The sequence below is a fragment of the Zea mays genome, chromosome 10 (assembly GCF_902167145.1).
Source record: "Zea mays cultivar B73 chromosome 10, Zm-B73-REFERENCE-NAM-5.0, whole genome shotgun sequence".
Taxonomy (NCBI): domain Eukaryota; kingdom Viridiplantae; phylum Streptophyta; class Magnoliopsida; order Poales; family Poaceae; genus Zea; species Zea mays.
In genome coordinates this window covers 101,738,078-101,763,095 of record NC_050105.1, presented here as the reverse complement: position 1 = coordinate 101,763,095, position 25,018 = coordinate 101,738,078, and the positions used below count along the sequence as shown (strand labels likewise).

Below are 25,018 nucleotides of genomic sequence, written 5' to 3'. Positions count from 1 at the left end.
CCAACTTATAGCCTCTTTCCCTATCTCTGCCTCCCTCACCTAGATTCTTTCGCGCCGCCATAGAGGACATCGAGTGGGCTAGCCTCCAATTTGCCAGCCGCCACCACCGCACCCACTTGTGGCATCGCCTTAACCTTCCTCGTTAGCAAGTGGCTCGAACCGCTGTCGCGACTCTTCACTGTCATATGACTCTGGAGATAGCAGGGCAAGAACAACTGAGGGAGAGGAGGATGTGTCGTTGTCGGTGATGCGTCCGACATTCCGCCGCCATGCATGCACCTTTGCAGGTAGCAGGAAAAAACAGCCAAGGGAGAGGAGGAGGAGGCACTGTCGCCGTTGATACGTGACTGAAGCCGAGGAAGAGGAGGCGTTCCGGATCACGGGTTTACGAGTTTAATTTTGTATTGATTGTTGACAAAGAATTTATGAGATATTAAAGTCGGTGGTAATATATGTATTATTATTTTCATGTGATCGTTTTGTGCTAACATTTTATTGAATAATTATGTACGGTTGCAACACACGTGTAGTGTACTGGTAAATAACGATGACACGGTTAGCTCATGTTGAGTCAATAAAAATGTACAAAAAGACGAATTTGCATCTGCCAACTGGCAGTTGTTGATTCTAGTGCTGACGCACTGCTAGTAAATCAGTCCAAGAGATCAGATTAGCACAACACTAGCCCTTTTCTCTACTATATTAAAGCATCAGTTTAAACGGTCGTCTCACATCATATTTTTTTACAAATAACTCCTATTGTTTGAAATGGCTGATAAGACACATTCTCTTCACATCGATCGCATCTAATCCAATTCGTCTATCCACTCACCGTCCTCAGCGAATCTGCACCCCGCACTAGGCGCGAGTGCCTCAGTCACCCACACAATGACACAAACTCACTCACGCCATGTCTACTGTTCATAGCAACGAATGGCATGGAAAGTGGGCCCGCGCCAAATGCACCACGACAGGAGCCCAACAACCCATGCACGTCGCTCCATAGGGGATGGGGAAAGCAGTTTTAGCAGACCCACACATGTATCGCCTTCCATGCATAGAAACGTAGGGAAAGCGGTCTCGGCAACTGCGGAGTGGAGCTGTTTTACTCATCCTAATCTGTCTACCAACCTGGCTACAAACAAAGTCGTACCGAGGCCCCTCAAGCGATAGCGGTGGTGGATCTGCTCGCCGCCGGTGGACTGACGCTCTCCAGCTACTCCGACTCGCCTACGTCCTCCAAGGTATGCACATACGTACATCTGATTTTCTGGCTCACTGACTCTACGGGCATCTTCACAGACCTATCCACCGAGTTCGTGTCGCGTTTATGGGACCTAATGGAGACCGACGCTACCGGGATGGAGGGCATCGGCGGTTAGGCACGAGCCACACGGAGGGCATCAGCGGCAAGTCACTAACCTTAGGCACGACGACGGGTATTGGCGGCAAGGCGCCAACCTTCGACATGACGACGGGCATTGGCAGCAACGTCACTTTTGGCATGACGGCAGGTACTATAGTCAGCATAGGGAGCAGCGCGGCGGTGTTCGACACCACATGGATCTATGGCACAATGCCCACCGCGGGAACCGTCGGTATGACGAGCATCAGTGGAAGGGTGGCCACGGGCAGGATCGGCGGCTTCGACACGATAGGAATGCCTAGGACGGTGAAAGGAGCGACGGGGGGGATGATGGCATGAGCAAGATGCCGCACGGGGTGGCATGTAGTGTTGTCGTAACCGATGAGCATGATGAGCACCATCGTCATGAACGTCTTGGCGGAGAAGAGAGACGAAGTGTCACAAGTCATTTCTAGCGGCTAGGAGAAGTGCTTCCTCAGGAGTGAGGAGCTATAAGGTTGTCGCGCGCTTGCGATGGGTCCTTGGCGAGCATTTTATTGTAGCTCCATTCGAAGCTGAGCGTGTACTATTTCGCCAGAGCTAGGCCAGTTGAGAACGAGATAGAGATGGTTGGTGGTCTTTCAATGCAAAGCATGGACGACAGATACGCGGTGGATGGCTATTGTCCAAGGCATTTGGTTCATTAGTTTATCTGTTTCTTGTAGCTGGATCGGAATTAACCACCCCTCGTGCATGACGCAAGACAATACTGGATAGCACTCAACTCATACATGGCCCATGCGTGCTGCATCATGAACCCCTGCATGGCCTCTGTTTGATAATTGTTGAGACATATTTTCTTCTCTATCGGATTATTGTGCAATAGCCAGAGACATCTTTATGGTTCTATCTGTACATGAATTGTGTGTTTAATGTGTGTGTCTAAGAGAAAATAAAAATGCATAGGTTCAGTGGAAGATGTTATGGATCTTTAAAACCTGCAGTCATACCATGTGTTTATATGGAGTCAATGTCTTGAGTTATAAGTCATCAAGATTGTTATACCATATATAGACCGTAAGAAGCCATCAAGCCCAATACAAAAGGAAGTTATACACACCTCGTTAGTTGAAGAAGGATGAGCTAAAATAAGTGTAATATTTATTATTATCAATTTAACATCTGGTCTATAGATAATATGCTAACTTTGATATTAAATTTATTTATTATTGGTATTTTTTTGGAGGATCAACCGGTTTAATTCGCTCAGCCATTGATTTGCATTGTGGATTGTGGGTACCACCTCATCATTCTCGATCAATATCATGAAATCCAATTGTGTATGCTAGTTGTGTTTAAAAAAACAGTAAAGACGCACACCGGCACACGGCTCCTCCAAGATCGAGAGCTGTAGCTGCAACCTGCAGCAGACGCATATGTCCGTCGCCGCCGCCTTGGGCCGCGCCGATGAGCTCCGCGCGCTGGACGACACCCTCGCCGGCGTCCGCGGCCTTGTAGCGTCTGGTGCGAAGCAAGTTCCTCGCATCTTTCGCGTCCCCTACCCGGAGGAGCTACTCCACCATGAACAACCGCCAGCGGCGGCGACCGTCCCGGTGATCGATCTCAGCGGCGACCGCGCAGCCGTGATCGACGCCGTCCGTGGGGCGGCGGCGGGGTGGGGGTTCTTCCAGGTCACGGGCCACGCGGTGCCCGAGCAGGTGATGTCAGCAGCCGTGGCGGCGATGCGGGCGTTCCACGAAGCCGACGGCGGGGAGGGCAGCGACAAGGCGCGGCTCTACTCGCGAGAGCCCGGGAGGGCGGTCAAGTACCACTGCAACTTCGACCTGTACCAGTCTCCCGTGGCCAACTGGCGCGACACGGTCTACCTGCGGATGGCACCTGACCCTCCCGCCGCCGACGATCTGCCGGAGATCTGCCGGTGAGCATCTTCTCTCTATAGATAGTCTGTCTGTACTGCCCTCTCCATAGCCTGCCTGAGATCTGTACGGCCTTCTCAGAGATCTGCCGGCCTCGTCTAGTCAAGGCAGGGTTTCGTTTTTCAATTACCTGGCTTTAAGATATCTAGGAGCAAGCAACGCTTAATAATAAAATAAACATGGTTAGATCGTTCGGACGATCCTCTATGTAGCATGTGCTTAATGAAATGAATAATAGAAAATGGCTATACCAAACTACTAGTCTACACCGGCAACATATTCGCTTTGAATTGCTAGCAAATTTTGTTCGTTTCGGTGACAATCCATGTAGATTAGATGAGAATGGATGGGTTTATATCCATAGTAAGTTAAAATCTTTTTTAAATTCAATCTCATCTAATCTTTGTAAGATAGGAATAATCGAACAAGATTTCAATGGGAAAGTAGAAAATAGGATAGCTTTGCTACGTGGATAGTTTCTAAGTCCAAACACACGCATCTATCACTCATGCTGGTCTATTTATAACGTCAAATAAATATAACTATAAATGATTATATTAAAAAATACTTTATTTGCATTGCGTTCTTTTTCTTGAGTGAATACTTGTAGACTTGTAGTATACCCATAATACTAGCTAGTCATATACTTGTCAAATAAATATAGACTACTTCTAACCTTCAAATAATAAAATAATTTGGATACTTTGTTAACACTTCTTAAGTGGTTTTTTTTATTTTTTAACTAACATTTTTATTCTAAATTATAAGTCTTTTTTATTTCGTATGTATTATTGTTATTATACATCTAGATATAATATATATACAAAAAAAATATATAGAAAAGTTAAAATATCTTGCATTTTAGATTGGAATGAGTGAAATACGATGGCACGCCGCACATCATTGTGACATCCTTGTCAGACCACTTACCAGCCAACCACTTCTTAATATTGCTTTTGCCGGTTTGTCGGATTTTTTTTCGAAAACAAAACAGGCAGGAGTCTTATATTGATAAGGATTGCAGTAAGACTATTTCAATGGTAATTTGGTAGCACTCTTTCCAACTGTGATACATCATCAAAAGTACTATAAAACTATAAATGAAACAATACCTCTCAATGCAATATTTCACTTTACTATTTTATATACTAACATACCAATTAAATGTTGCAACTCAATAGCCAATTGTAATTAGTAAAACATATGAAGATGGAACAAATCACTCTTAATGAAGGTTTCACATGGTTTTCAAGACCTTGGAAGTTGACATGATTTCATCCCAATGAAACTAATTTTCTCGTCCCATAAAACTCAATCCAATTAAATACTATGTCATATCATCAAAAAATATGATATGTCGCACTATTAAATGTGCATGAAACCACCATTGAGAATAGCCTAAGGCAAGCTTAAAGCAAATAGCAACTACAAAAGCACCAGGCGGATCGGCCAAAGAAAACCGCACAGGCCCCCACAGCAAAATTAGTCTACAAAACCTAGAACCTAGCCTTGCTTAAGCCAAATCCCACCGCAGGCAAAACAGTCCTCGACTATGGACCCAACCTCGACGATAAAGTGGCCAAATGCCTAGCCTCGGCCACCTTCCAGGTTGTCGCCTCATATTTAACCGAAGCTACAATTTGTTGACTGCTCAAGAACTTGTGATCAAAGATTCTTGCATTCCTTTCCCGCCATATCGTCCAGTTGACCAGTATTAGTAGCGTTCTTAGGCCTTTTCTATTACAGCTCGACAACATAGCCAAAATTTCCCACCAATGCAACATCGTGGGAATTGTTCCCAGCTAGACGGCTTCAAATTCTCAATGGCAACCGATATAGCAATCTATTCCCAAACCCGTTTGGTGAAGCGGCATTCGACGAATAAATGAACCCCAAGCCCTCAAGAACCTTTGGTCTCGCCACACACTTCCAATTAACTTTGCATTTTCCGTTAGTCATCCTCTCCGAACCAACCCAAAGGAACCATTTCATTTTAGAGTCGCGGAGATTTGGGGGCAGGTAACAGATATATTGGTTTCGAGGTAATCACCGATTTTACAAGAGTCAACCGACCCACCATCGAGAAATTTCTCCCATTCCAACTGCTGAGCTTCTTTAATACTTTGTCTACCAAAAACTAGAAGTCCCCTTTTCTGAGCCTAACCGAAGTGAGGGGGAGGCCCAGCTAACAAATCATAAGGTTGCTCATCTAGCCGGAAGGAAGTCAAGAATGTCATTTAGCTGTACTCCACTACTCCCTGACAATGAATCAGAACGATCATGAACTTCTAAAAGTTAGTTATCATACCGATGTCTCTCTAAATAAGGTTAGCAACCTGACAATTGTCTCAATTTTCTCTTTTTCAGCTTAACAAACAAGGTCGCGTCATCTACATACATCGAGATCCTTATAGTGGGCGAGCGACTCCCAATTTGCTCAGTATGCTAGACTTTGTAGCAATCTTCAGAATTTTTCGCAATGAGATGATCGCTAAAACAAAAAGGAGGGGGAGAAAGGGTCGCCTTGTCCGAGACCTCTCCCATGGTGTATAGTCGGATTAGGGACTCCATTAGTGCTTCTCCCTTGAGGTTGAGGTGGAAAGGATTGAAGCGATCCAGTCAGTCGTCCACCTGACGGGAAAGCCTAACTACGGAGTAAGGCAAGAAGATAGTCCCAACGGACGGAGTCGAATACCTTTGCAATGTCTAGCTTGAGGAGCGTGGGCGAGTTGTTATGCTAGAAACGTCTAATCATGCTTCTCACCGCTAGGAAGTTTCTATGGATTCTCCTTTTTTATGAAGGTGCTTTGAAATGGCGAAACTAGCTCATTCATTCATGGTGCCAGCCGAAGAGCTAGGATTTTGGTAATAAACTTAATGAAAGAATGAATGAGCATTATCGGTCTGAAGCCCCCCGACTGTCTCCGCTCCTTCTTTTTGGGGGAATTAGGATGATGCTAGCCGTATTGATTAGCTAGAGGTTGAGGTAGCGAGTTTGTTCAGCTAACCTTTTTTGGAAATGTTTATTTCTATATGTTTAATCATTTATTCCATCCATTCAAATTATAATTCACCTGTTTTTCAGACCAAACTTTTCAATTACACAAATATTTGCAAGACCAAATTTGTTTCATTCAATTATTCATTAAATATATTTTGGAATTTGTATTTATTTGAACTTGTAGATGGTAATATTTTTTAGAAAAGCTTGTTTAAAACCTGAGAGATTTTTTATTTTGGACAAAGTCAGAGAAAAACATAAATTTCAATGTATAGGAAGTATTATGACATATAAGTGAACGTCCGTTACATACAAGTCGCTAAAATTAAATTAAAATGTATTATGATTGGCAGAGATGCACTGTTTGAATACGCCAAACAAGTGAAAGATTTGGGGCAGAGGTTGTTTGGGCTGCTCTCCGAATCCCTCGGGCTCAAACCGAGCTACTTGACAGATATTGAGTGCGACCAGGGACAGATTATACTTGGGCACTACTACCCTCCATGCCCCCAGCCTGAACTCGCCATTGGGACAAGCCGGCATTCAGACTCCGGCTTCCTGACCATACTACTGCAGGACAAAGTTGGCGGCCTCCAGATCCTCCATGATGGTCAGTGGGTCGACGTTGCACCGACGCCTGGAGCATTCATCGTCAACATAGGCGATCTCTTGCAGGTAAGATGAGATCATCCAAGTATCAACTGAAAAACACAGACAGTTGAATACAATTGAGTGTGTTTTTTCTTTGACACTGATTTGTCTCCATTGCTCTTCAGCTGGTCTCTAACGACAAGTTCAGCAGCGTCGAGCACAGGGTGGTAGCCAAGAATGCTGAACCAAGAGTTTCGATCGCGTGCTTTTTCAGCACCCATTTCCATCCCGCTTCGACAAGAACGTATGGCCCAATCAAGGAGCTGCTGTCCGAGGAGAACCCTCCTTTGTATAGGGAAACACTCGTGAGAGAGTATGTTGCACGTTACTACTCTGTTGGCTTGGATGGAAAACAGAAGACTGCTCTAGCTGATTTCAGGTTGTGAATTCTGAACGACATCTTATTTAACAGCAAAATGCAAATGTTGGGGCGGTATGTATCGTGTGATAATACCAAGGGGAAGATTAGCTGCTTGTAACATTCCCTAATTAATGTAAATTTATGCTCGATCGCCACAACAGAAGTACACATGTTTGTATGAGCCTGAATTTGAATTGAGTTTGGAGTTTGGACTCTGGACGTATATTACTGAAACACATAATAAGATGTTTCTTCTATGCCCATGACCATGTACTGCATTTCTTTTTCTTTTTTTGGATTTCCATATTCTTTCCATTTGTTTGGGATTTGTCATTCGTGTTAGTCCACTCATATACATGAGCATTTTCAATAGACTCAAAATCTATTGTAACTGATAAACAGAAATGCAGAAATTGCTCTGATTCCAGTCCACATACAACCACTCAATGCCTTAAGGCTGTCCGCAGCGGTTACCCCTAAATTTTTCCCCCTATATCACTTTTTTGCGTCACATCATCAACATTTCATCCACTACTTTTCTATCTCCTACAGCGGTTTCCCCTATATTCTCCCCTATACCTCACTACAACTATAAAATATCACTATCCAACTTTATTTATCATTTATTACATTTTTTCTTCATCTATTAATAAACCGCCGTACAAACAATACAGGGAGAGGGGAGCCGCGGAGGCACGCTGTCTGCAGCGTGTTACTGTAGTCTTCCGCTACGTAGAGAGGCTTTTAGGGGACTGCGCTGCGCGCGCAGGGGCGTCCCTGTGGCCGCCATGCAAGGGAAGGGGGCGCCGCGCGGCTACCGCTGCGGGCAGCCTAAGCTCCTCAGGTTGTCTGCAGCCGTGTCCGCGAGGCCGCCCTCTCCCCTACATCTAGCGACTACAGAAGCCCTCTACGGCCGCAACGGCATCCTCTACAAAGCCCCCCACACAGCAGATGTGAACAGCAACACGCTGCAGCTAGCGCGAATTCGCTGTCCCCCTTCAACTATTCATTTGTACGACTGTTTTTTTAATAGGTGAAGAAAAAATAGTAATAGATGATGAATAGAGTTGGATAATGATATTTTATAGTTGTAGTGGAGTATAGAGGGAGAATATAGGGAGAACCGCTGCGGAAGATAAAAAAAGTAGAGGATGAAATGTTGATGATGTGACGCAAAAAAGTGATATAGGGGGAGAAATTTAGAGGGAACTGCTGCGGACAGTCTCAAGCAAAAGGTATCCCTGAACTGAAACCTGAAGAAGCCTTTAGTTTGACATCATATGGAAATTTGTCTTCCACATACTCTATTTGTCCCAATATATAATACATTTTAGACTAAACATATATTTATTAATGAATCTATGAATGTGGCTTGTATTTAAGCCTATATTCATTATCATTCATTTGAACGATTGAAAAAAAGAGTGCTAAAAATAACTAGTATTCACTAACATTTCGTGGCATTGTTCTCCGTCAACGAGGTGCTACTCTACGCTACCAAAAGGTCAAAGAGAGAGCTCACAGAAATTTCCTGTCCTTTTCTGCAAGCACAAAATTTCCGAAATCTCTGCCGATTAATAATAATTCTAATTACGTGACCGATGATCGATCAAATCACTAGACCAAATTCTGCGTTCCATCGAGGACGAGGATTGGGCTGCGAACAGAGTACTTGCCGGAGACCCACCGTAGGCTTCCTTCCGCCGTACCGCCGTCTGCGGCGGCGCCAACTCTGCTGAACCTCACCCTGAAATCCATCTTCTGGTTCACAGAGCCGAACTCCAGCCTCGGCGGCACCACCTCGACGGCGACGCTTTTGGGTGCCACGACCTCCGCCGTGTACGCCGAGACAGCCTCCCCGACGTTGGTCACCGTGCGCCTCACCTCGACCACCGGCGCGGCCGCCGTGAGCGTCACGAGGAACGATGGGTAGTTGAGGTCCTTGCTCTCGATCTTGCTGACCGTTGCGCAGCTCACGTTCTGCAATGGCTGGGCGATGATTTCGTTGACGAAGTTGTCGTTGTACCCGAGGCCGCAGATGTAGGTGGTGTAGTCCAGCGCCGAGAGGTCGTAGATGAGGCCCGGGTCAAGTGCCTTGGTCGGGTTCACGATGCCGGATCCCATGAGGAGGGGCCCCGCCGGCTTGCCGGTGATCTGATCGGTGATGGGCGTGCCGTCCGGGTGCGTCACGTCGGCGGTTGTCATCATCGCCGACTTGATCGCAGACGGCGACCACGCTGGGCGCGCTCGCTTCAGCACGGCTGCGATCCCCGAGAGGTGCGGCGCGGCCATGGATGTGCCGCTCAGCAAGCCGAAGGTGTGGCTGGGTGCGCTGCCATTCCCGCCGCCGGCGCCCGGGACGGCCGCGATTATGCTCGTCCCGGGCCCGGTGATGTCGGGCTTGATCACGCCGAGGTTCGACATGTTGCAGGGGCCTCGTGAGGAGTATTCGGCGATGGCCGGCTGGTAGGAAGGGTCCAGCATAACGCCGGTGAAGTGGAGGTTGGCGGTGGGGTTCGCCGTGGAGTTGATGTACGACATGATCTTGGCGCCGTCGGCCTCGCTGACGCGCGCCGCCGCGATGGACACGTTCCCCAGGAACCTCGTCACACCGCCCTCGGAGGCGTCGTTGAACATGATGATGCCCACGCCGCCGGCAGCGCGGACCATCTCGCCGCGCATGGTGGCGGTTTCGGAGCGGTCACAGAAGACGATCTTTCCGCGGACGTCGACGGTGTTGAGCGCGCCGTCTTCGAACACGCCTTGGACGTAGATGAGCGGCGCTGGTTTGAGGCCCTTGTACCTCCTGCCCGCCTCGCCTTGGATCACCAGCCCATTGCCGAGCCTGATCCTGGAGACGACGCGCCGGGTCATGGTGCTCGCCGCCACGGTGAGCACCCAAGGCGCACAATTGGTGACGGTCCCATAGTCCGGGCCGGCGTTTCCGGCGCTCGTGCTCACGAACACGCCCGACGTGACGGCGGAGAAGCTGCCAACGGCGGTGAGGTCCTGGTAGAAGGGCTTCTGCGTGTCGTCTCCGGCGGAGATGGAGATCACGTCTACGCTGTCCATGAACGCGCCCTGCTCTATGGCGATCAGCTGCTTCGTCGACGGGCACGTGTCCTCGAAGCACACCTCGTAGAACGCCAGGTGCGCGCGTGGCGCCATGCCGGAGGCCGCGCCGACTTTGGCCCTGAACATCTGGACGTCGCTGACGAAGGCGCCTACGGCGGTGCTGGACGTGTGCGTGCCGTGCTCCCCCGGCGTCAGCGACTGCCCGCCGATGAGCTTCTTATTGCACGGCGCGCCACCGAACTCGCAGCTGCCCCGCCACTTGGCGGGCGGCGGCGGCATGCCCTCGTCGCTGTATGATGCGTGCCGCGGGTCGATGCCGTTGTCGAGGACGCCGACGATGATGCCCTCTCCCATGCTGCGGGCCGCCGCCCACATGCCCGTCTGGGGCGTGCTCAACCCGAGCAGCGCCGGCGTGTACGTCGTCCTCAGCCGGTAGTTGACGTCCGGGATCGCGTCGATGCACCATTTGAGCTTGCGCAGCGCATCCACCTCGCGCACCGTGAGCCGCGCGGCGAAGCCGCTGATGACATGCTGATACGAATAGACGAGCTGCCCGCCCTCCGGCGACCGCGCCTCTTCGAGGATCGTAGTGGTGCTGGTGTTCAGGAGGGAGGCGAGCAGCGAGGCGTGCCATTCGCGCAGCTTCTCGCCGCCCTCCTTGGGCCCATTGGCTCGGCAGACGACCACCAGGTACGTCCCCACGGCGTCCCCAGCTGCACCGGTGGTGGCAATGTCGTCCCCGACGGTGGCCGCTGGGCAGAGTAAGATGGCCACGGTGGTCGTGAGAAGGAATAGAAGAAGAAATGGAGTTTGGATGGGCATTGCGGCGATCCGGGCTACGATCTATCTGCACATCTGTAGCGGGGCGGGGACTGAAGGGAAGGGGAAGCTGCTGGATTTCAGTTTTGATAGCGTGTTTTGAGGCCATCAGATCATGCTCCGTCATGAACGTACGTACGTTTGAAGTTGCAAAGGAGAGCATTGCGGGTGGTGGCTCGCTATTTTTAGCGCCAAATAAATGGGAAAAGGCCGGAGCTTAATATAATGGGCGTCCTCCCCTGATACGCTGATACACGCACAAGTAGCCACTTGACCGATTCACAAGAAGAAAACAAAAAATAATAAAATCACATTCGAATACATATAAGTTAACAAGTTCACCAAAATATATTCATCAAAGTTATCTGTGTGATGTTATCTCATTAAAAACATGCCTATGAAAAAAACTACACTTGGTGAGAAAATCCTAGACAAAAAATAGCACATCTAGCTCATTAAAGTTCGCATTACGAATGTCCATTACCACAATATATTTGAGTCATAGACTCAATTCCATAATAGGATCATCCAGATAGAGGCTATCCAAAGCATTGCCAAGTTCCTCGCCCTCCACGCTATGACGGCTATGTTGTGTGATCTTGCTTCACCATGCTCTCTTGATGCACGACAACATCACCCAAGGGACAATTAATGTTGTTGGCCTTCAATGACTTTGATAGTAATTAGATAGGTTAACACGTTCAATGACTCTAAAGAGATATTAGAACATACACATTCATAGCCCCTTTAGCTAGAATTAGATAGGTTAACACGTGCTCATATGTTGAGTACTAGATTTGGCACCTGGACGGCCAGATGGTCCAGCTGTGTGGTCCGAACGGTCTGCGTGATAGCCCGGATGTTCAAATATTAGATTAATTCGGGCTAGAATCAACTTTATATTCATTAGTAGTGGGAGTAATTTAGCCTTATTTGCAGTTCCCCACCTCAATCTCACACCTCTTCGGCTCTATGTCATTTAGAGGTGTCTTGTGTGGCTTGCCGATCCCAACATAACCTAGGATCTTTCCTCCCCGACAGGGTCTCCCGGGAGGCGAGATCTAGGTTCTGCAGAAGATTCACGAAGCCCTCTGCGCCCTCGCGAAAGGTCCGATGCCTCCATGTGGACGGTCCGCGCGCCCGCAGAGAAGAATGGAGCTCTCAGCGCAGAGTTGTGGATGGTCCAGTGACCTACCACGGACGGTTCGTGTTCCCGCAGAGAAATTTGTAAGGTCTCGTTCCATGCGAGCGGAATCTAGGGATCGTTGATGTTTGTCCCAAGAAGACGCCAACACATTTTTTGGTGACTCCGCTAGGGACGAGTGCATTTTAGATCTATTAGATTGGTCCCAATGGTCGGTCCAAAGATCGTACCAATGTCACCCTAGGTAACATTATTAGGCCGACTATGGAAAGTCTGTCGGCCAAGCAGGACCAGCGATTCCAGGATCTTATGAAGCAATGGGATGGTGATTTGCTACGACGACGCACCTAGGTGCATGAAGAGCCGAGAAATTCTTGTCACACTTTACGTTGGATCAACACTAGAAGATTGTCAAGCAAGGGGAGATCAAGCTTGACTCCCTCATACATTCGTTCCACGACAACAATGTAAGTAATTCCGGTGATGATCAATCTATTAAGCATTTTGTGGAATTACAACCAGATTCATTAGAATAACGCATGGGGGAAATAGAAGAAACACATTAAAAAAACTTACGCGTGCATTTGAAAAATCCAATATTCCCAGTTTTCCATCCCATGATGTCACAATAGAGACAACCTCGCTAGATGCATCAACAACAAAATCGGTCTATGCAGTTCCAGCCATTATTTGGTATGCCAATGAACTCATACCCAGGGCAGTCGTTGCCCCTACAACATCTAATTGACGCGACATCGCCTCTGCCCGTAGCTAGACCGTCTAAATATAATCTCAAACCATCCGGTAACCCACCGTGGACAGTCCGACATACCGCACTCAGATTGGTACAATATGCACAACACGCAACATCTCTCCACGGCATAGCAGCACCTCCCTCGTCCACCTTCGGCCCATCAAAGCCGAAGCATGCCCACCTACAGAGGCAATTACCGCCCAACGCCTAGGGAACTAGACAGATTCCCACCACCACATACAATAGATTATCCTCATACAAACAACCAGCATGACAATGTTCGGCCATTTAAGTTTCACATTTCGGGATCCGGTCCTATACCTCTATCTATCATGGATAAAAATCGGGAAGAAATAGTCAAATTATTTCGAGACAAGCTAGGTATTAGTATGATTGGCTCGGGGTCGTCATATCAGAATCCAAATGTTAACCAATTTGACACCATCCCATACCCACAAGGGACTAGTTGAATTTCTCCAAATTTTTCAATGAATGCGACAAAAGCACGTATGAGCACATAGGCCAGTTCCTAGCACAACTAGGAGAGTTGGACGATAGGGAGGCGTTTTGCGTTTGTTTATTTTCTTTGTCACTCCGATAGGGCATGATGAATTGGTTAATGACTATACCAGAGATTCTGGGAGCCTAGAAACCGATGTTTTCCAAATCAATGTCATGGATAAACAATTAGCAGGTCTAACTTTTAATGGGTTATGTTTATATTTAAAGGAAAATCAGATGGCACCTAGTTTTTCTCGCTAACCCAATTGCATCAGTGAGCTTTAGCTTGTAAAAGCTGAAGCAAGAAGACATCAAAATCAACATGTTATAAAATGCATCTTGTTGATTGTAATGATAGTAGCTCTAATAACGAGTCCAAGGATATGTATGTTGTGGAACTTGTTTGGCCAGCTAAGACCAAACCTGCAGTATGTTCATCCCTGCAGCCAGTTCAGAAAAACCAGCAAGAGGAAGTTAGATTTACTTTTAATATCGCTAAGTGTGATAAAATATTTAATAAATTATTGAAAAGTGGCAACCTTAAAATAACTCATATCATTCCACCTTTAGATGAGCTAAAAAGACGTACTTATCGTAAGTGGCACAATTCCTTCTCTCATGCCACTAATGATTGCATCATTTTTCATCAACGGGTACAATCAGTTATAAATGAAGGCCAATTATGTTTTGAAAAGATGCAAATTGACAGACAGTCATTTACTATCAATATATTATATTTAAGGGAAAGGAAGTCTTGGTTCGGTCGAATGTGGCCATTGAAGACAAAGGAAAAGGTGTTATCATCGTTGACCCTTGTGTGAGCAATGAGAAAAGGAAAATTCTTTCTAGGGAGGTGATTGCACAAAAGACTCATGATGGAAGGAAGACATTAAAAATCACCATCAAAACTAAGAGTATTAGGGGGCAAGCATGATCGGATAATCGATCTAACATCTCTATCTAGTGTATAGGGGACGGTCCAGCCCCTGAGGTTGAATGGTCTGGACCACGAGCGGACGATCCGGTGACCTACCACGGATGGTCCACAGACAACTAGAGGCACTAGTGACTCTAGACCTTCAGGTCACAATGTATGGAGATATGTATGTGGAAGCAAAACACTTCCAAAGCATTTGGCGACTCAATACTATCGGTCCTAATTTTGATCAACTTCTTTCTAAATATTTCAATAACAAGGCCGCTCTGAGGGATTGGCCAACAAAGTGACCTCATTCACCCATACTAAACAAACAAGCAAAATAAACACGACTGACTAAAACTGCCAAAGATGTAGTCCAGCTGGTTCCACCCACACCACCAACACCAAGGACATCACCACATGTTTATCTACCACATCCATATCCACCGCCTGCATATCCACCATACACATATACACTAGTATCATATCCACCCATACTCGCCTACCCACCTGCTTATCCACCTGTGTGGGGAGGAGCGACGCTACACCCATAGTATCCTTATGGAATTCTACTTCACCCAACTTGTGGGGTACCATAAGCTTTAGTATTTGATAGGCTAGCTCCACCAGTACAAGACCGATTGAAAATTCCATAATTCGGTATTCAGGCACAAGATCAGCAAGCGTGCTAGAATATTTGGCCCTAAAGGCCGACAATTCTGGCAGGGGGCATAGGGGAAACCCCCCACATTTGTGGCAATTAAGTCACTGACTATAAACAAGTTCTAAAAAATAGAGAAAACTACAGCCGGCGACAACATCAAAATAGGTGCCACAGATGTCATAATCAGTAAAGAAATAAGTGAAGGAACAGTGATTTTTGGAACATTGGCTGAAATACATTTAGATGAGGATGTCGCTGCACCCACTAGCCATAAGGCTGCCAGCCTAAAAAGACACCAGACCTGAAGTATTCTATATGTAGGTGGTACCCTTCGAGTTTGACACATTCTCAAAAGCACAAACTTCAACACTTAAGGGCAAAGGAGATGAGGGAAAAGGAAGTTGAGCAAGTGTTCAATGAAACACGTCCAATTTACCCTCAGAAGCGATGGAAGATTAAGGCTACTAGCACCAACACAGAAGTGGCCATAGTGAGAAAAGTTAGGTCATCAGACAGTCCGGCTCCTAAAGCCAGACTGTCCAGAAGCAGCGCAGATAGTCCAACATTTGGGATCGGACCGTTCGATAGTTCTAGGGATGACACCATAGCTTCGCAGGATGATCCCAAAGGAACGATGACCACCACAGACCACTCTAAGGCCCTTAAGGAGAATGTTGTAGAGGTGGAAGTACCTGAGAAAGAGATGGTGGACTATGAGGCGTTGCCCGAACACCTAGGTACAGAAATTAATGTTATTACTTTTCCACCGATTATGATGTAATCGGTAATGATGAAAATGTTATCGCTTAAATTGATTTTGGTCCTAAGGAGGCAGCCTTCACCAAACCAAAGGAAATCGGTCAATCATCTAAAATTGCTCTTTGTGCGTGGTAATAATGATGGGGCATCAATTTCAAGAATGTTGATAGATTGTGGCGTGACCGTCAATCTTATGCCCTATTCTTTGTACTAAAAGCTAGGTAAACTAGATAATGAGTTGATCAGGACCAACATGTCTCTCAGCGGTGTTGGGAGTAATAGTCTGATCGAGTCCAAATGCGTGACGTTTGTTGAATTGACCATTGGTACCAAAACTGTTGCCACAACATTCTTCGTCGCCGAGGTAGAAGGCAATCATAGTGCAATTTTAGGAAGAGATTGCATACATGCCAATCAATGTGTAACTTCTACTTTACACAAGATGTTGATACATTGGGTCGGCGATGATGTCAAAACAATGCATGTGGATACATCGGCTTGCATGGATATGGATGATGCCCCTGTTTTATGTACATATGATTTTACAAAATATTTGAAAAGGGTAGATTTTTTATTATCAATTCATAAGTGTTTGTTAAGAAGGATTCACCCATGTAATCTTAGAGTTGACGGAAAACCAGCTAAATCATAAATGAAATATAATGCATGCACCAAAAGAAGAAAATTAGACCGCTGCTGATATCGTGGACGATTCGGGCCCTGAGGTCGAATGGTTTGAGGTCCCACAGAGCGGGTCTCAAATTATTGCTAGCCGCTCCTACGGTCGGTCCGGACCCTAGGGCCAGACGGTCCAAGGTCCCATAGAGAGGGTTATAATTTGTGGGCGTCGGCCAGACCATCCGGTCATGACCAGAGAGTAACATTCTCCTCTTATTTATATGTAATAGAAGAGTTTAGTGATATGGACAATTTAGGACAGGGGTTTACTTTGGTCGATCCTTTGGAGAAGGTTGACATAGGATATGGTAGTACTCCAAAGCTGACTTTTGTAAACAAAAACTTGAAATCTGATTGTAGGTGAAAAATGATCGTATTCTTATGTGAGTTTGTTGATTGTTTTGCTTGGAGTTGTATAGAAATGCCAAGTCTAAGACAAGAGTTAGTTGAACATCGGTTACCAATTAAGCCTGAATTTTGATCATTCAAGCAAAGACTGAGACCATTTCATCTAGATTTATGCCCAAGAATTAAGGACGAAGTTAACAGACTCCTGGAAAGCTAGTTTTATTGGGCCTAGAGGTATGTTGACTGGTCTCAAATATTGTACCAGTGGAAATGGACTCCGTCAAACTTAGGGTATGTATTGATTTTCAAAATTTAAATATAGCAACTCCTAAAGATGAATACCCTTTTTCTTGTAGCCGACATCTTAATTAATAATGCATATGGTAATAGAGCTATTAGCTTTCTTGATGTTAATGTGAGATAAAATCAAATCTTTATGGCCAAAGAAGATGCGTTTAAAACGATCTTTGTGTGTCTTGGCTTTATTGGTTTATTTGAGTGGTTGTTTTGACTTTTGAGCTAAAGAATGCAGGCATAACTTATCAAAGGGCCATGAATTTGTTTTTTCATGAGTTGTTAGGGAACATCCTTGAGGTCTACATCGATGATATAGTAGTCAAATCGGTTGAGCTTGATTCTCATTTAGCTGATTTGCAACAATCATTTGAGAAGATGCACTGGTATGGTTTAAAAATGAACCCACACAAATGCGATTTTTGGGTGTTGGCTGGAAAGTTCTTAGGGTTCGTAATTCATAACCAAGGCATATAAGTAGATGCCGACCAAATCAGAGCCATTAGAAATATCGACACTCCTACTTGTAAACTTGAAATGCAAAAGTTTTTTGGCAAAGTAAATTATTTATGAAGGCTTATTTATAACCTTGCCAAAAAACTTGACACTTGCACTATTATCCTTTGACTTAAGAACAGTGCTGATTTCACTTGGGGTAGAGCAACAACACACTTTCAACATAATTAAAGAGTACTTGTCTTCGGTTCTATTACTTAAGTCACCGAAGAGTGGACTTCTTTTTAGGTTATATATAGCAGTTGAAACAATGTTATTGGAGTTGTTTTGACTCAGGAGACCGAAGGGAAGGAGAATATCATATCTTATTTGAGTCATCAGCTTGTGGATGTTGAAACGAGTTATACTTTTTATTGAAAAAACTATATTTATGCTTGTTTTATGCATGCACCAATCTTAGATATTATCTATTGTCTATCTCTTAAATTGTCGCTTGTCAAACCTAAGTGATTAAATGCATGTTGCAAAACCCAATTATGAGTGGTTGGCTTGGTAAATGAGTTTATGCACTTATAGAATATGACTTGGTCTATGAGTATTTCAGATCTATGAGAGGCTAGGTTGTAGCTGATTTCATGGTAGAGCATCAGATTGATGATTCTTATGAGCTAGATGTCACATGCATTATTGTTACTCCATGGACTCTATATTTTGATGGATCGGTTTGCAATAAAGGACAAGGGATTGACATTGTGCTTGTTTCGTCAAGGGGTGCCAGCTTTTGGACTAATAATCAAGTCAAATATGAATCTCTCTTATTTGGTTTAGAGCTCTTAGACTATATGGAAGTAAAGCGTGCAAAAGTTTTGATGATTCTCAGTTAGTTTCCAGTAAATTTTAGGGGAATATCAATGCTTAGATGGTACTTTGAATGATTATGTCGAAAGGTGCTAGGACATAATACATTTTTTGATGAATTTGACATTTGTTATATAATTAGAACTGAGAATTCCAGAGCTACCGACTTAGCACAGGAAGCTTCAAGGTTTCGGATAACTTGGGGGAAATTTCATATTTCAAAATGTAGGATAATCAGAGTTGTGAGTGCACCGAAGTCATAGGTTCTAGACCATCTGGGTGGTCATAGGACTGTCTGCACTGTACACGCCAGACCGTCCAGGCAAAGCCACCATATTATCCATCGTCAACAGAAGCATCACAGTAATGGCTTTAGCTAGTTTGGCTAATGACATGGCTGATACGGTTGATTGGAGGATACCCCTGATTACTTAATTGTGGGATCCTAATGTTAGAGCAGATATGAGTATTCAATGAACATCTTTTAAATATGTTCTCATTAATGATGAACATTATCATCGAACTCCTAGCGATGTTATGCTTAGGTTCTTGGGCCCTAATGATGCTATATTAGCCATGGTCGAAGTATATGAAGGCATTTGTGGTACTCATCAACCGGCTCCAAAAAATAAAGTGGCTTTTATTAAGGGTCGGGTTTTATTGGCCTAATATGATTGTTGATTGTTTTAAGTATTGCAAAGGATGTCAAGCGTGTCAAAAGTTCAATGATTTATAGATGGTTCCTGCCACCGAAAATTACATCCCATCATCAAGTCTTGGACCTTTAGAGGCTGGGATTTAGACTTTGTGGGTGAGATTCATCCATCATCGTCCAAGGGCATCAGTTTGTATTAGTCGCTACAAACTATTTTACCAAATGGACCAATGTCGTTGCTTTAAAAAAATATGACACACGAGAAGGTAATTAAGTTTATAAGTGAGCATATTATTCATATATTTGACATTCCCCAAACTTTGACTACAGGTCAAGGGACTTCTTTTATGTCCAAATAGGTGCATGAGTTCACCAAATCATATAATATTAAGTTACTCAATTCATCTCCATATTATGCTTAGGCCAATAGTCAGGCTAGAGTCAAGTAATAGGACATTGATTAGCCTTATTAAGAAGAAAATATCTGATCATCCTATGCATTGGCATAAAGTTTTGTCTGAGGCCTTGTGGGCTCATAGAATATCTAAGCATCGTGCTACTAAGGTTTCTCCTTTTGAGCTTGTTTATGGGCATGAAGTTGTTTTGCATGTAGAGATAAGCCTAAATGCTATCAGGTTTGCTAGGCAAAATGGTATATCTATTGCTGACTATCATGATTTAATGATGGATAATATTGATGAGGTGACTGACAAGAGGATAATGGCTCTAAAGGAGATTGGGAAAGACAAGCTTATAGTTACCAAAGCCTACAATAAAAAGGTAAATGCTAAGTCATTGCAGGTCGAGGATCTGGTCTAAAAGACAATCTTGCCATTAAGGAGCAAGGACCAAAATTTTGGCAAATGGTCCCTAAGCTAGGAAGGGCCTTACAGAATTACATAAGTAATTTTTGGTAATGCATACATGTTGGAAACATTACAATGTGAGAAGTTACCAAAGGCATTAAATGGTCAATTTCTAAAGCAATACCATCCTAGTGTATGGCAAGATGTTTAGAAAACCAATGTTCTCACATCGAGTTGTATTGATTATAAAGCTTGTACCAGGAGCTTTTCGCTTGCTAAGCTCCACCAAGTTATCTGACTATGTTGAGCACCAAATTTGGCACCTAGACGGCCGAACGGTCCGACTGTGTGGCTCAAATGGTCTGTGTCCTACACAGTCTGCAGGATAGCCCAAATGGTCCACATTTAAATTAATACATGCTGGAATCCTTATCCATTGCATGATTATCCTAACAAATCTCATGGGGAAACTATTGGAAACCGCTTAGGAACGGGTCCAGACCTCCCCCTATATATGTGAAGAGATACAACCAATTGAAAGACACAACAATCGATCTATCAACCCAACTTTTCCTTATGCATTAGGCGTAGAAGTAATTTAACCTTAGTTGTAGTACCCCAACCTCAATCTTTACCTCTTTTCAGCTCTAAGTCATCTAGAGGCGTCTTGGGTGGCTTGCTGATCCTAAGACAACACTAGGATCTTTCCTCCCCAACGGGGCCTCTCCCGGAAGGCGAGATCCATGCATGTTCCGCAGGAGATTCACAAAGCCCTCTACGCTCTCGTGGATAATACACCACCTCCATGTGAATGATAAAAGTAACCTAGAGGGGGTGAAAAGGCTACACCTACAATTCTCAATACAAACTTCGAACTTTTGTGAGAAATGACAGTTCAGCAGGGGAGCCGATTCAACAGGTCTTGAGGTCGGTTCAACCTACCTATTCAACTACGAACTTAAATGAAATTACTCAGGTCTAACAACAATAAACACAGCGGAAGAGTTGAATTAAAACCAACTAGATAGATTAAAGATTTGAGATGATGAGAGACAAAATCACACCCACAAAAGCACACAAGACACACGATTTTTACCGAGGTTCGGTCACACCACCAAGGTTCCCTACTCCTCATTGAGGTGCCCACAAAAAGGTCAGGTCTTTCTCAACCCCGTTCCTCATTGCCGACCACATAGGTCAAGGTGATCCCTTACTCAATTTGCCCACAAAGAGCTGGTGATACAAAATGTTCTTAGGGTCGTCCAAAAATTTAGAGACTCCCACGACAAGATTACAAGCACACAAGGAACAACATGTTTTAAGAACGAAGAGAAAGCAAGTAAGAATGGTTTGCACCAACTAGAGAGAGATTGAAGAACTTGAGTCAAAAACGCGCTTTAGAATCGAGAACTTATCTCACATCGAAGAATCTTCCAAAAAATGAAGGGGAAGGACTCGGGGCGCGAGATCAAAGTGGAAGCACTTTGAAATGAAGGAGAGCAGCCATCACAGGGTTTAGGTTCGAGAGCCTTAGGGTTTAGAAGTGGGGGAGGAAGGTTTTTATAGCCCCCACAAATCAGATCTGGCTGATTCTGGGCGACTGTGCAAATCCAGGTTGAACCGACACTAATCTCGATTGAACCGGTATTCAAGAGAGAACTCTTTGTAAATTCCCGGTTGAACCTGAATTTAAAATTCCAGTTGAACCTAAAATTTTCAGAGAAGAACCTAAAGAATTACGGTTGAACCGACATAGAACTCGGCTGAACCGGTATGCACAGAAAAACTCAGATTTAGAAGGGAGAGGGGAAGAAAGCAAATGGTGACTTCACAACTTTTCAAAACAAGAAATTTGAAGCGGATAAACTTAGTTGGTGCATACCATCCTTACCTCACGAAAAAACTAAGCATACAGAGATCCCTATTGCTAATCAAAGATAAGGAAATCAAAACACTTGGGAGTCTTTGCCAGAAACCACATGTAGATCTTTACTTTTCATCGCTTGGTTTCTTGTTAGCTCATTGATTTCATTCATTTGCATCCTTTTATAATTTAAAAGTGACGTACACTAGGAGAAAACTCATTAGTACATTTTCATTTGTTTTGTCCATTAATCACCAAAACCCTCAAGAGGTTGATTGCGCTTACGGACGGTCTGCACGCTCATAGAGAAGAGCAGAGCTCTCTGTGCAGAGTCATTGATGATTGGTTACCTACCACGAACGGTCCAAGCTCCCATAGAGAAATCCCCAAGGTCTTGTTCCCCACGAGCTGGATCTAGGGACCATTGGTGTTTGGCCCAAGAAGGTGCCAACACACTCATGCCACCAATTCAAGATGTTGAAGTCATCTTCAAATTGATTACTAATAACACTATCAAGATAGGAGGCCAACTCAGAACTAGCACAAACAATGCTTACTACTTGAAGCAAGGCACTTGTATAAGTTCTCCTAAACAAAGAAAGGGAGTCATAACCTGCATCAAGTCCAAAACCAATTCGACTCGAATGAGAAGTCCAAAGAAAATAGTTGAACTAACACTTGAATTGGCATGTGTAGTACCATGAATCTTACCCCAACCAATCTTCTTGCCAATAGGGATTAGATATGGTTGCCTCTTATAGTCTCACTGCACCAAATTTGCTTTTGTACATAGAAGAGATGTGAGTTAATTGAGCTCTTACTTAAATTAAATAAAAATAATAGAGTACCAATGAGCTGACATAAAATAATGAGAATATTGTTGAAACCTCTTATTTTAGCTCTAAGATCCAAGATGCAAGAAAATTGACAGAGGATTGGTATATCCCTATAATATTTTAGGTATTTAGTTTTCATTGTGACTACAACATGTATTAATAAAATTTTCATTCTCATAGGTGTTCAAATCTATAGAAATCTATAGAAAATGATGAAAGATTAAAGAAAATGTAGGATAATAAGCATCAAACAATACAACATCATAATCATAAAATAATTCAAGGAATTCTTAAATCACTTTTGCAATGTAGCAATAATGTGCATTAGTTAGTAGTGCCTCACCTTCTTCCTGGTTATAGTGAATGTGGGTTTATGTGTTGATGTGCTATTATATGGTATAGGATACTTAAGCATGAGATAGGTAGAGTTCCATCTAATTTTTGTATCCAACCCAAACTTGTGAGGTCGTACACCCATATCAACACAATGACTTTTGCAAGTGGCATTGCACTGATTAGAAGAGTTTAAAAATAAAATAACAATGTTAAAAGCCTCCAAATTTGGTTTAGCTATAAACAATATATGTGCAATATCAAGTAATTTTTAGTCTCTCGAGAACCATTGGTTGGGATCTCTGCACCAATGGGAGCACTGTCGCCCTCACTAGTGAAGTCATCAATAAGCGCTTCAACACTCTACCAAAAAGAACTCTTCCTGATCCCACCAAGGTCTCCATTCTCCAGTTAGCCTCGTTGCCCATAGGTCACCAATGGCGGTGTAGTCCTCATCTATCGTTCACCATTTGGTTCCTCAATGGGTGCACATTGTTCGATAGCCTACACAAAACAATAAACACAAAAACAACTGCCACACTCGGTTTTAAGGACAAAATTGAGTGTCCACTATATATGTAATTGGATCGAGAATCACATGTATAATGATGTCATATAGTGGATTATACCAAAACACTGTGCAAAAGAGTACATAGGGTGGGGTGGGAAAAGGCAAGGGTGAGTACTTTTGCACTCAACAAGTATCCCACTATTTAGTAAGTGGGTTGGTTATATAGTGGATTTGGCTCAAGCAGTTGCTTTTAGTTGGTCAAGTTTTATTTTCACTTGTAAAGCATACTAATCTTTTTTTCTAAAACATTTTTCATGAAAAACTTTGTTACAATCTAGTAACTTCAACGATCATTGCATCCCACAATTAACCATTCACTATGTCTCATGGTGAACCGTTACAGTAAAATAACCACTGAAAACCACTCGTTGCATCACATGATGAGCCATTCCCCAAGTCTCATGGTGAACCTTTTGAAAGTTGGGGCCTCAAAAGTGGGGCCTTCAGGAAAGTTGCAAGGTTCTGAGTCTACTCATGCGCATACAACAACATGGGTACAAAAATAAGAAAAAATACATCAAACATAAAAACTTGGCTTAAAATAGTCCTAGAATTATTGTATACAATTTTACAATTTGTTTGAGAAAAAACACTTAATTTGGGTTAAAAATAAATTTTTATGATTTTTATTCGTTTTAAACTATCAAGGGTAAATTTCTAACTAACTATAGAGTTTGGGGTTAAAAAGGTAAATTTCTGGTCCTTAGAATGAACAGTTGTGGACTATGGATTATTTTTCAAAGAAAAGAAGGACTTTTTTGAAAGATTCACGCCGTTAGTGCTATTTGACCGTGTGCTAACCTTTATGGTTGTATCGGTGGACTCAGACCATTGGATTACACGTGTGCATCTCAGATTAAAGAAGCGATGTGCGGGTGGCGGGAACGCAACAATGTTCGTCCTCCGCGACGGGGATCGCATGTGATGGCTACGTCGGACACTATGAGGTTCGAACAGGTCTTTGGTTTGCTGCTAGGCCATTATTGGACATAGTAAACTCGCTGAGCATAAAATCTGGGTGATGGGTGAACCAGGAGTACTCAGACGGCAGTAGAGAGCTCCAGTGAGCAATTTGGGCTGACTTCATGTTTGTTTGGACGAGGGAATGGGTGGGAGAACTTCAGTCCCTGCTAGCGCACATCCGGTCAATGAATACATATGTGGTGGTGTAAGATCAATCTAATAACATGAAGTTTAGAGGAAATAGATTAAAACTACACATGATAACTCACAGATCTTGCCAATAACACCACTTAGTATAAGATCAACCAGAGTAAGGTGGTGACACCATGCCACCCTGACATGATCAAAGATCACATCATAGCAGCATGTCGCTTACCTTGACAAACTCTTGGAGAAAGGGTGGTCATACACCAAGAGGATGAGAAA

The 25,018-nt window shown here is 44.1% G+C and overlaps 1 protein-coding gene across 1 annotated transcript; it reads left to right on the top strand.

Moving 5' to 3' along the window:
- Positions 1–2,740: 2,740 nt before the first annotated feature.
- On the top strand, positions 2,741–7,556 carry LOC100272887 (uncharacterized). Its single transcript, NM_001147340.1, has 3 exons — positions 2,741–3,284; positions 6,637–6,958; positions 7,060–7,556. Exons 1-3 carry the CDS (start codon positions 2,782–2,784, stop codon positions 7,318–7,320), a joined length of 1,086 nt encoding a protein of 361 aa, NP_001140812.1. The 5' UTR covers positions 2,741–2,781; the 3' UTR covers positions 7,321–7,556.
- The last annotated feature ends 17,462 nt before the right edge of the window (positions 7,557–25,018 follow it).

Bases quoted from the DNA above. Each gene is read 5' to 3' on its own strand.
- LOC100272887 (NM_001147340.1), top strand. From the start codon at position 2,782: ATGTCCGTCGCCGCCGCCTTGGGCCGCGCCGATGAGCTCCGCGCGCTG. The intron at 3,285-6,636 runs GTGAGCATCTTC...TATGATTGGCAG, and splicing joins GATCTGCCGGAGATCTGCCG to AGATGCACTGTTTGAATACG. The intron at 6,959-7,059 runs GTAAGATGAGAT...ATTGCTCTTCAG, and splicing joins ACATAGGCGATCTCTTGCAG to CTGGTCTCTAACGACAAGTT.